The sequence below is a fragment of the Rhincodon typus genome, chromosome 45 (assembly GCF_021869965.1).
Source record: "Rhincodon typus isolate 14 chromosome 45, sRhiTyp1.1, whole genome shotgun sequence".
Classification (NCBI taxonomy): Eukaryota; Metazoa; Chordata; class Chondrichthyes; order Orectolobiformes; family Rhincodontidae; genus Rhincodon; species Rhincodon typus.
In genome coordinates, this window is record NC_063376.1 from 5,550,737 (window position 1) to 5,563,192 (window position 12,456).

General features: G+C 49.1%; 1 protein-coding gene across 1 annotated transcript in view; it reads right to left on the bottom strand.

Moving 5' to 3' along the window:
• LOC109925324 (ephexin-1-like) overlaps positions 1–12,456 on the bottom strand; it is a 44,057-nt gene that overhangs the window by 6,660 nt on the left and 24,941 nt on the right. The window contains exons 6-12 of the mRNA XM_048620271.1: positions 10,680–10,933; positions 6,382–6,542; positions 5,509–5,661; positions 4,268–4,397; positions 2,906–2,980; positions 2,421–2,513; positions 343–497 (exon numbers count right to left, since the gene is read on the bottom strand). Coding sequence (XP_048476228.1) covers positions 343–497; positions 2,421–2,513; positions 2,906–2,980; positions 4,268–4,397; positions 5,509–5,661; positions 6,382–6,542; positions 10,680–10,933 — 1,021 coding nt within the window. The remainder of the gene's footprint in view (positions 1–342; positions 498–2,420; positions 2,514–2,905; positions 2,981–4,267; positions 4,398–5,508; positions 5,662–6,381; positions 6,543–10,679; positions 10,934–12,456) is intronic.

Genomic DNA, 12,456 nt, shown 5'->3' on the forward strand with positions numbered 1-12,456 from the left:
GTGTGTCTGTGTGTCTGTGTGTCTGTGTGTCTGTGTGTCTGTGTGTCCTGGCCCCAGTAAAACCTAAGAGCCAACTGGTCATTATCATCTCGAGTAGGGTTGTGGTGACGGTGAGGATGGTATCTGGATGTTTGAGGCTCAGTCAGGTGTCTCTAAACCTCTCAAATTTATCTCCAGTTCCTCTACCCAGCCTGGCCAGGAGGCACTGGTTGAAGGACAGCCTGTTGGAATTGCTTATAGCACAGGAGGAGGCCATTTGGCCCATCACGTCAATGCCGACCCATTCAAAGAAGACAGGGGCGGGGTCTAGATGCGAGTCTGGGTAAGGTCGGAGGTACTGACCTTTTCTTAGTGGTGATGAGCAGAAGGTCGTTGAAGAGGAAGAGGTACAGAGGCGTGAGCTTGGGTTTCATCGCAAACAGGTTCCCCCTCGAGCCAATCTCCCACAATTCCCCTTGCTTCTCAAGATGGCGGAGCTGTGAGATGATGGGGATAGCCTGGGGGAGAAAAAAAACACAATGGGGAATGGGACCAAGGGAGAGAGAAACGCCATCAAAATGGAACCTACAACTGCAACCACCTGCTTTTAGATAGTGTCTCAAATCTGCCGATTTGCAGAATGGTCAGAAACAAAATAGGAGGCCATTCGGCCCTCAGCAAGAAGGACTCAGCCTGTCTTCCCTTTGCCACCGATGCTCAGTAGCAGCAGTGTGTACTATCTACAAGATGCACTGCAGAAATTCACCAAAGATCCTTACACAGCACCTTCCAAACCCACTTTCATCTAGAAGGACAAGGGCAGCAGATACATGGGAACACCAGCCCCCTGCAAGTTGCCCTTCCAAGCCAGTCACTATCCTGACTTGGAAATATACCGCTGTTCTGTCAGTCAAAATTATTGGACGATTATTTAAATGGGGAAAAGTTGCAGCGTGCTGCTGTGCAGAGGGACCTGGGTGTCCTCGTGCATGAATCACAAAAAGTTGGTTTGCAGATGCAGCAAGTAATGAAGAAGGTAAATGGAATACTGTCCCTCATTGCTAGAGGGATAGAGCGTAAAAACAGGGAGGTTATGCTTCAAGCTGTATAGGGTGTTGGTGAGGCCACACCTGGAGTACTGTGTACAGTTTTGGTCTCCTTACTTGAGAAAGGACGGACTGGCACTGGGAGGGGTTGCAGAGGAGGTTCACCAGGTTGATTCCAGAGTTGAGGGGGTCGGCTTATGAGGAGAGATTGAGTAGACTAAGACTGTACTCACTGGAATTAGAAGAATGAGAGGGGATCTTACAGAAACATATATAATTATGAAGGGAATGGATAAGATAGAAGCAGGGAGGTTGCTTCCACTGGTGAGTGAAACTAGAATTAGGGGGCATCAACTCAAAACAAGGGGGGGGGAGCAGATTTAGGAGTGAGCTGAGGAGGAACCTCTTCACCCAAAGGGTTGTGAATGTGTGGAATTCCCTGCCCAGTGACACAATTGAGGCTACATCATTGTATGTTTTTAAGGCAGAGATAGATTTTTGAACAGTAAAGAGATTATGGGTTATGGTGAACGGGCAGATAAGTGGAGCTGAGTCCATGAAAAGATCAGCCATGATCTTACTGAATGGCAGTGCAGACTCGAGGGTCCAAATGGCCTACTCCTGCTCCTATTTCTTATGTTCTTATGACAGGAACTGCCCAGCAACAATGCGGGTGTCTGATCAGACGGTGTTTAGAACATAGAACATAGAACAGTATAACACAGTACAGGCCCTTCGGCCCACAATGTTGTGCCGAACTTTTACCCTAATCCTAAGGTCTATCTAACCTCCACCCCTACCTTATACTATCATTTATATGCCTAACAGCCGCTTAAATGCCCCTCAAGACGCCGACTCCACTACCCTCTCCGGCAATGCATTCCACGCCCCTACCACTCTCTGAGTAAAGAACCTACCTCTGACGTCTCCCCTATATCTACCTCCACTCACTTTAAAACTATGCCCCCTCATAATAGCTACCTCCACCCTAGGAAAAAATCTCTGGCTGTCCACTCTATCTATACCTCTGATCATTTTGTATACCTCTATCAAGTCACCTCTCCTCCTTCGTCGTTCTAAAGAGAAAAGCCCTAGGTCTCTCAACCTTTCCTCGTAAGACCTTCCCTCCATCCCAGGCAACATCTTGGTAAATCTCCTCTACACTTTTTCCAACGCTTCCACATCTTTCCTGTAATGAGGCGACCAGAACTGGACACAATATTCCAGGTGTGGCCGAACCAGGCTTTTGTATAGCTGGAAAATGATAGGAAGGGTCAAGGCTCTGATATTGAAGGATAGGAACAAAAACGGTCTTTGCAAACTTCAGTATCTGCCAATCACCAGCTGGCACAGCGAGCAGGCTTACAGTTTAAAAATCTGTTTAAATTGCAGCACCTTCAGCTTGTCAAATTCCAGTTTCTTTCCGATGTGGATCATTTCCTCCATTTGCTTCATTATCCCAACTTCCCGGTTGCATTCTTCAATGATCTGGAAATAGATGCAAGTTGCAACTGAAAGAAAATAGGTCAGGACAGAGTTCCCCTCTGCCTGGGAGGCATCCCTGGAAAACTGATTCAAAGCAGCCAGGCTCCCAGGGAAGACCATCACCAGCAAAATGCAACTTGTGATCTGACTGAGAGCAAATGGCACTCCACTAGAGTGAGGGGTGTTAGGTAGATGAGCTTTACTCTGTATCTAACCCCGTGCTATCCCTGTCCCTGGGAGTGTTTGATGGGGGACAGTGTAGAGGGAGCTTTACTCTGTATCTAACCCCGTGCTGTCCCTGGTTAATGGTAAACAGTGATGGTTTTGGTCTGTGACCTATCTGACGCTAACTGCCGAGTGTGGTTCTGGGTGGGTGCTTTGATGCATAACGTTACCTTGGAAACGAGGCCCAGTGCTTTAGAGGCAGTTTCCTCATTGACGGACCCGACTTCGGATCTTTGGAGTATATTCTAAAGGAGACAAAAGCATCTTAGAACCTGGATCAACACTAAAAAACAAGGAGAGAGAAGCTACATTGGGATAGCGCCTTTCACAACCTCAAGATATATGTGCTTCGTGACCTGCTTCTGGAGTGTAATCACTGCTGTAATCTGAGGAAACACAAAGTAACCACTCTGTGCATAGGATGATCCCACAAACCACAACGCGAAATGATGGTAATCTGGATAATCCGAATCTACATTTTTTTTTAGAAAAAAGGTTATTCTTTCACATGATGTGTCCGTTACTGGGCAAGGTCACTCTTTGTTGAACATTTCCAAATTGCCTCTCGAACTGACCGGGTTGCTCAGCCATTTCAGCCCCCCAGCCCCCACTCAACCGCAAAGTTTTGGCGCGGCTCAGTGGTTAGCGCTGCTGCCTCACGGTGCCAGGGATCCCACCCTCGGGCGACTGTCTGTGTGGAGTTTGCACATTCTCCTTGTGTCTGCGTGGGTTTCCCTCTGGGTGCTCCGGTTTCCTCCCACAGTCCAAAGATGTGCAGGTTAGGGTGGATTGGCCATGGGAAACGCAGAGTTACAGGGATAGAGTAGGGACTGTGTCTGAGTAGGATGATCTTCGGAGGGTCAGTGTGGACTCAATGGGTTGAATGGCCTGCTTCCACACTGTAGGGATCCTATGATTTTACCCTTTTATCTCACCCTCTCATTTGCCAAGTGTCAGCACCGACTCTGGGAGTTACACACCACAACCCATTAAGATCAACTTGATCAATCCTTAGACAGGCCCTCTCCACAACACCCCCAACAACTGTCTCTCCCCTGTCCCCGTCCTCCAGGTCCTCGATCCCCCACCCAGGTTCCATCTTCCCTTACCCTTCCTATGCTCCCACCCTCTAGGCCTCTCTCACCACCCCCCCACCACAGGTCTTTGTACGCCCACCCTCTGGGCCATCTCTCCCCTACCCTCCAGGCTCTCATCCCTTCTTCCCCTCGCCCTCTATCCCACGCCCTTGCCCCATGTCCCCAACCCCTCACCCCATCCTCCACTTTCTGCACTCTCCCCCCACTCTGGGGTGTTTCTGGGCCCCACCCTCTGGGCCCTCTCTCCCCTGCTCTCCTTCCCCCCCCCCCCCCCTCAAAACCCCCTGACATCCTCCACCCCCTGCACCCTCTCCCCAATCTGGGGTGTGTGGGGGAACTCTGTGCCCTTCCCCGGTGCTGAACGTCTCTCTGGGGCCCACAGAGTCGGAGGCGCCTCCCCCCCCCCCCCCCCCACCCGCCCAGGCCTGCGCCTACCTCGATCAGCATCTTGATGCGTGTAATTCGCTGGAAAGGCAGCAGCAGGAAGGACATGAGGGGGAGCCTCTGGCACCTCGGCTGTTCTTGGAGACGGACGACGACAGCTGCGAACTGTGGGTTTTCCTCCCTGTGTGGAGAGGGACAGGGCGAGGGTTACGTCATCGTACCATCGCCTCCACCCTCCCCTCCCTCACCCTCCCCACACCAACCCCAAACCCCAGGAGGAGTGACCCTCGTCAGGGAGCACCATCGCACTCTGAACCTGCCCCTCGACCAGCCTGCATTCAACTGGCGACTTCGACATAGGCTCCTCCACAGTGACGCCAAGGAAACATCTTAGAGACGGTGATGGCCACCAAGGTAGGTAAAGAGGGAGAATTGGGGCCACTTTCGGGCCCATGCACAGCTGAAGCGATGCGAACCCACCTCGCTGCTTTTTCGAAGAAAAAAAATTGTTCACAGGATGTGGGTGTCAGCCAGTGTTTACTGCCCGCCCCTATTCACCCAAAAGGCAGTAGGAGTTGACCACATTGGCTGCAAGGCTGTAGTCATGTGTAGGCCCAACCAGGTAAGGATGGCAGCTTTCTCTCCCAAAGACGGTGGTGTCATGGTAACGTCACTGGTCTAGTAATGCACAGACCCATGACCTCTACCATCTAGGAGGATGAGGGCAGCAGATAATGGGAACGCCACTCCCTATAATTTCCCCTCCAAGCCGCTTCCTCCCCCATCCCAAATTGGAAACATATCGGCCATTCCTTCACTGTCGCTGGGCCAAAATCCTGGAACTCCCTCCCTAACTCCTTGACGTGGGTGTCCCTAGACCATATAGAGTCATCGAGTCATCCAGCACAGAAACAGACCCTTCGGTCCAACTAGTCCATGCCAACCATAGCCCATAACCCTCCAAACATTTCTTATTCATGTACTTGTCCAAATGTCTTAAATATTGTAACTGTACCCACATCCACCACTTCCTCCAAGTTCATTCCACATATGAACCACTCTATGTGTGAAAAGTTTCCCCTCAAGTCTTTTTTAAAATCTTTCTCCTCTCACCTTAAAAATATGTCCACAGTCTCATGGGCTGCAGCAATTCAAGATGGCGGCTCACCACCGCCTTCTCAAGGGGCAATAATCCCATCCATAAGATGGAAAAAAAATACTTGGATGACATGCAGAGCGAATCTTCTTAACAATAACAATCTGCGTAGTCAGAGACAGGAACAATATCTTACATCAGTTGGCTGTACTTCTGTTCCTGATAAAGCTGGTTCCGCACATAGTCCACGTACACCTGGAAATTGTGCTGGGCGTGAAAATAAATAATGTCGCAGACGTCAGTTATCTTTATACTCTCATCCATCCGCTCTTCAAGATCCTTCAGGAAACTATTTTTTTTTTTTAAAAAACAAAAAAAAAAGATACGAGCAAAAAATCATCTTCCTTGCAGGTTACTATTTACCTCTCCAAGTATCTGGCCAGCTCTAAGGTTACTTGCAGTTGGCACGGGCCTACTGATCACCAAGGCGACAGGGCCTAGATTTGAGGCCTCGCTTAAGGCGGGAGTATGAGTACCACTGGTGTCCGGGACTTCCATTTTGTTTTAAGAAAACCCACAAAATCTAGAGCTGGCTGGCAATCTCCACGGTGCCAGTTAGGAAATATTAGCCAGTTAGGGAGGTCATGACTTCAGAGGGCAAGACGCCAAGCCAAGCCATTTTCTCCTCCATTCTGCAAGGTCGCAGGTGAGTATTATCTAATCGCAGAACAGTTATACCAAAGGAAGAGGCCAGTGGACCTTTGTTTTCCACTCTGCAAGTACAACTCATCAGATCCCACTCTCCTTGGATCTTGCCCTACAACACTGCAAAAGCTCCCCTCAGATACTTAGCCAATTCTCTTTCAGAAGCCATGACCAAACCTGCCCTTGCCAATCTCTCCAGGTAGCTCTTCTCTGATCCCGACTAGTTGCTGCATATGAGGCTTCTCCTTGGGCACCTACGCTGCCAGGGACCCTCCGATGTCGCACCCCCTTCAGTGAGGTCTACCAGCTAGGGCAGGTATTGCCTGTGGTGACTGGGGCCATATCTCCGTTGCCCGTACTGTACCTTTCGCTGACTTCTTTCACCCGGGTAATACACGAGAAGAGAGTCTTTTTGTCTCGCAAGATGATGGTCTCGTTCAGGTCCCTGCTGTTCATGAAGTGCTCGATGAGGACGTTCAGGCTGCGGAGGTAGGAGGCCTCAGATGTGAGTACCTCAAACATACTCTGCAACAAAGCACAAATCGCTGAGTCGCCGATCTCACCGTAATCTCCCACCTTTAGACCAGAAAACATAGATGTTAGAACATGAAGTAGGCCTTTCAGCCCATCAAGTCTGCCCCACAACTTCAACGGGATCATGACTGACCACATCATCTTCAACTTCCTGCCTTGGTCCCCAAAACTCTCAATTCCCTTACTAATTAAAAATCTCTGTCTCAATCTTTGAATATACTCAATAACTGAGCCTGTGTGGTAAAGAATTCCATGGATCCATACCGTAAGAAATAGGAGCAGGAGTAGACTGCCAGGGCTCCCGGAACATGGTCTGCCATTCTGTAAGATCATGGCTGATCTTTTCATGGACTCAGCTCCACTTAACCGCCTGCTCACCATAACCCTTAATCCCGTTACTATTCCAAAATCTATCTCTGCCTTAAAAAACTTTCAATGCGGAAGCCTCAAATGCGTCACTGGGTGGGGAATTCCACAGATTCACAACCCTTTGGGTGAAGAAGTTCCTCCTCAACTCCGTCCTAAATCCGCTCCCCCCTTATTTTGAGGCTGTGCCCCCTAGTTCTAGTTTCACTCACCAACTTCCCTGGAAACAACTTCCCTGCTTCTATCTTATCTGTTCCCTTCATAATTTTATAGAAGATCTCCCCCTTCATTTGTCCAAATTCCAATGAGTATAGTCCCAGTCCACTCACAAGCCAACTCTCACCCCTCTGGAGTCAACCTAGTGAACCTCCTCTGCACCCCTTCCAGTGCCAGTCCATCCTTTCTCAAGTAAGGAGACCAAAACTGTACACAGTACTCCAGTTGTGGCCTCACCAACACCCTATACAGCTGCAGCTTCCTTCCTGTTTTTAAATTCTGTCCCTCTAGCAATGAAGTCCATCTGAGAGAAGAAATTCCTCCTCATCTCTGTTTTAGATTCTAAGATTATATCTACTCCTACACTCTCCAACAAGAGGGAAATAACCTTTCCACATCTACCTTGCGAAGTCCCCTAAGAATCTGGTACATTTTAACACCACCTCTCTTTTTTCGGAACCCCAAAATGAGTATAATTTCAAAATAAATGCCCCATTGCCTGCTCCAGGAACACTCAACACCAAACAAACAGACATGAATGACAGAAGTTTGGTCCAAGGAGCTGGGTTTAAGAAAAGTCTCGAAAGAATTAGGTTTATTGTCAAGTGAACTCAAGTTGCACAAGATTAGGAGTACAGTGAAAAGTGTATAAAGTTGCCAACACATGGCATCACGTTAAGTATCTAGGTACAAAAGAAAAAAAAAAGAGAAAATAAAGAAAAAATGTTACACGTTACTGATGTACACAGTATACGTCAGGAAAATAAGGAATAAAGCTGAAAAGATAGACATTACAGTCTTTCCATAAGGGAAGGGGGGGGGGTGGAATTCCAGAGTTTGGGGCCTCAGGCAACTGTCAATTAAAATTGACGAATGCTCAAGAGACCAGAATTGGCCGAATACTGAGTAGGCCACAAGAGGATACAGAATGGGGGGGGGTGAGGTGTGATGAGAATTTTAAAAATCAAAGCTCTGTCAAGGATGGTGGTAGAGGCAGATACGATAGGGGTGTTTAATGGACTTTTCGATAAGCACCTGAATAAAGAAGGAACGGGAGGAATATGGACCAAGGACGGTTAGAAGGGATTAATTTAATTTGGCGTCAGGTTTGGCACAACATGGTGGGCCGAAGGGCCTGTTGCTCTGCTGTACAGTTCCATGTTCCTGTTGCCAGACTGGGAACCAGGTGTGAGGGGTCAGCAATGACCAATGAAGTGCAGCCTCCAATTTTAAAGGTTGATATCCAGAACAGAAAAGGGCCATTCAGCCCATCCACGTTCTACCTGAACTGACTCCACTTCACACCTCACCTTATCCAAACTTAAGATAACCCTACAGTAAATTCCCCTCCTCCCCAGCTATAAAATAAATATGCCGCGCCATCTTTCTCTCGCTGGCAGCACGGCAGGGCCTCCGCTGGCGGGAGGGCGCAATTACAGCATGACCTGTTTACATGGAAAATTTCCATTATAAAATATCGGGGACACCAGAATCTGTGAGGGAAACTGGGACGGCAGAAACAAGATTTTGGTTAATGAATAGGTCGATGAAAATCTGAGAGAGGATGAGAGACACTGGTTTCCAGCTTTTTTTCTCTCGCATGAAATGTCATCTTTTAAGGATCGTCTCAAAAACTCTCATTTCAATTCGGAACTTTTTAATCCCAAATGCCTAACCTTCATTAACAAAGTAGTCATTCATCAGACACAAGAGTCATAATAAACTGTAAACTACAGTAAATCCTTGTTAAAAAGAAACTTGTCTTCACTGTTGACCTTCAAACCTTACTCTCTGTCAATAAGCACTCTCATGTCCAAAGATCTTTGATCATATTCTCATCGTTATTAAGGTTACGGACTTAAAAACAAACACAGCTCAACAAGAAAGTTGTACACCAATCTTGCCTTTACATAGCGCCTTTCACAGTCTGAGAACATCCCACTGAAGTACCCATCAGCCCTTGCGATGGAGGAAACGTCATGGGCTGTTGGTGCACAGCAAGATCCCACTGACAGCTCATTTATTCTCAGGTCCGAGAAGAAAACAAGTCGCCACATCGCTCAGGAGCTAACTATCGGCCCAGGGGTCACAGGATAACTCCCTATGCCCCTCCTCTTCCAAAAATAATGGCCTTGGGATCTTCCCCATCCACCTCATCAACCAGAAGGGCTCTCATTTTAGGGTCATTTCTGGCACCCTTTGACAGTGCTATGCCCCCTCAGTGCTACGATGGACCTCTCAGTCAGAATGGTGCGTTCAAGCCTCTGGAATGGGGGGGTGGGTGGCTAGAAATTGTAGATGGTACAAATGATCTCAGAGGAAAAGCTGGTGAGCTGAGGAGGGATTAAACTCTTCAGAACATCATTACGTGACTGGTTTGTTCTCTTACGAACTAAACTCTCGGAGAAATGCCCATTAGATGTTCACTCGATATGGAGAATGGGCTTCTGGTTTCTCCAGTGGTCCCGCTCCATTCCTTATCCTAGGCCAGGAAACCCGAGGTCGGGCACGAGGACGCCTTCCCAGAATGGCTATTGCCAATGGGACCTCCTCATGAGTCGGCTCCAATGCCCGGCAGAGGCTTGGGAGGGAAATTCTCTGAAAAGGTTCATTTATGACGATGGCTGGCCAACCCAGCCTGAACACCAGGCAGTGGTAGGCCCAGAGCCTGGATTCCTGGCAGGCGATGGAGGGCACTGGACAACGGTAGGCCCGAAGTGGGGAGTCCCGGCAGTGATAAGCCTGGAGTCTGGAATCTTGGCATTGGCGGTGCCTACAGTGGTGTCTCCTGACAGCGATGCCTGGAGCCTGGACTCCCAGTGGACACGGTGCTCGGACCAGGGACACTTGGCAAGTAGGCCCGGAGCCTGGAATCTTGGTGGTGTTGGCAAGATGGCGGCGGTAACAGAGCCGGGATCTCCCACGGCATTGTGCTGTTAGCGTTCCTGTTCCCGGAGCGACCACTCCTCGAGGCCCAGAGCACCCTGCAGTAGGCCTGAAGCCGTGCTCCAGAGCCCACTTTGAACAGGGAATGAACTCTTAAAGTAATTTATTTCTATCCTCGTTGTAACTCAAAATGGCACAAAATATCAAGGTGTGCGACAGTAAATAAATAAAAACTCAGACGTGGCCGCACAGCATTGGCGCGAGGCACCTTGTAGTCCAATAGCCAGCTGCCAGCTAAGATCTGGGCTTCCAGTTACCACCTATGGATTTGTGCCTGATATGTGTTCCTCGGAGGGTATGATGGAGGGAAAGGGAGAAATTGAAGGGGGATAGGCAGTGAAGTGGACATGAACACTCGATTGGATCAGCCACCGAATAGCAGAGAAATGGAATAGGGGGCCACAAGGGGCCGAATGGCCTGCTCTTGTTCCTAATTCCAATACTAGTTTGTTGAGCTGTGCCATGAAGGGTGACCCAAGGCCCTGGAGTTTGTGGCTCAGGGTCAGGGATACTCCCCACCGTGCCCCAGACTTCCCCATCCCCCTCTCCGCACGCGATAACACAGCAGATCGTGTTTGAACGAGAACATCCTCCCCTCACCTCTTGGAGCCGACATTCCCTCTGGCTCAGCTCATTCAGAATCCCACTCTGCCGCACCACGTTCAGATTCTGCCACAGGGAATTCCCAGGAGGCTGCAGGCCCGGGGCTTGGAGGGGAGTGGAGTCGCTATCCAGGGCAAGGGGTATGCTCTCGTACATGTAATCATCGCTGGTCTTGCTGGAGTCTCGCATTAGGGTCTGTCGCTTAATTTCCTTTTTGATCACCGTCTCCCGGTACGTTTGGTACAGAGGCTCTGTAACCGAAGGGGGTGAAGGAATTATGTAAGTTGATGGTGATATCAGAGATCCACTCAAATACCAACTCCCCCCCCCAACCCAAGTGTCTACGATCTACCCTGAGGAACGGTGTGCCCACCCAATATACCTCCTGCCACACAAAGGCAAGGGGTACGCCATTCAATCACAATGTGACTGGGCCAGCTACAACATCGATTCCTCATGACCCGTTTCCCCAACACGCCCCACTTCTCAATTAAAAATCCGTCCAACTAGAGTTGAGAATTCCAAATCTTAAAGACCCTCGGGCAGGGGGTGGGGTATCCTCCTAGAGTACAACACTTTACTTTGAAACTTTTGTCCCCTTGTTTTGAGTCGCTTCACCGAGGCAACCTCCTTCCAGCCTCTACTCTGCGCCCCCTCAAAGTCATAATGTTTCAATAACATCACCTCACATTCTTTAAAACTCGAACAGGAGCGTAGGCCCGACCTGTTTGTCAAGCCACCCAACGAAGGTTTCTCACGTGGAGACTGAGAGCTGATGATAAGAGCCATACAGCACGGAAACAGACCCTTCAGCCCAACTCGTCCATGCCGCCCAGTTTCCCCAAACTGAACTAGTCCCGTTTGCCAGCATTCAGCCCATATCCCTCTAAACCCTTCCTTATCCATGTACCCATCCAGGTCTTTTAACTATAATTGTACCAGGCCTCCACCACTTCCTCTGGCAGCTCATTTCACACACACACACCACCCTCTACGTTTTGAATCTTGTCCCTCTCACCTTAAACCTATGCCCTCTAGTTTTGGACTCCCTGACCCTGGGGAAAAGACCTTGGCTATTGACCCTACCCATGCCCCTCATGATTTTATAAGCCTCTATAAGGTCACCCCTCAGCCTCCAATGCTCCAGGGAAAATAGCCCCAGGCTATTCAGCCTGATAGTTAGACTTTGAGGGGTCGCAAACAGCGAGGCTGGCGCTGATCAGCTACGACAGGGTACAGAAAGAGTGGGCAGACATGTGACAACTGAAGTTTGATACAGAGAGGTGAGAGGCGATGCATTTTGGCAGAAGGAACAGTAAGGGACATAGTGAGACAGCAGTTAGCCATCCACTTGCGACCCTGGGCTGCAATTACTCAAGGCCTTGGTGAGACCACTCCATAAATTGCTGGAAAAGCTCAGCAGCATCCGAGGAGAGAAATCCGAGCTAACGTTTCAGGGTCCAGTGACCCTTCCTCCCAACTGATGGCAGCTAGGAAAATGTCGGTTTATATGCAGAAGGGAGGGTGGAGTTATGAGTAAATGATAGGTGGGGGTACAGCCCAAAGATGGAGAAGAACATTTGGACAGACAAAGGATTGGATACCAATCAACCCAGGAGAATGAGTAGCTGCTAATGGGGACATTTAGTGGCTAACAATGGGTTATGTGTAATAGCAGACTATGGGAATAACAAGAAATAATAAGATGTGGGGCTGGAGGAACATAGCAGGCCAGGCAGCATCAGAGGAGCAGGAAAGCTGACGTTTCAGGTCG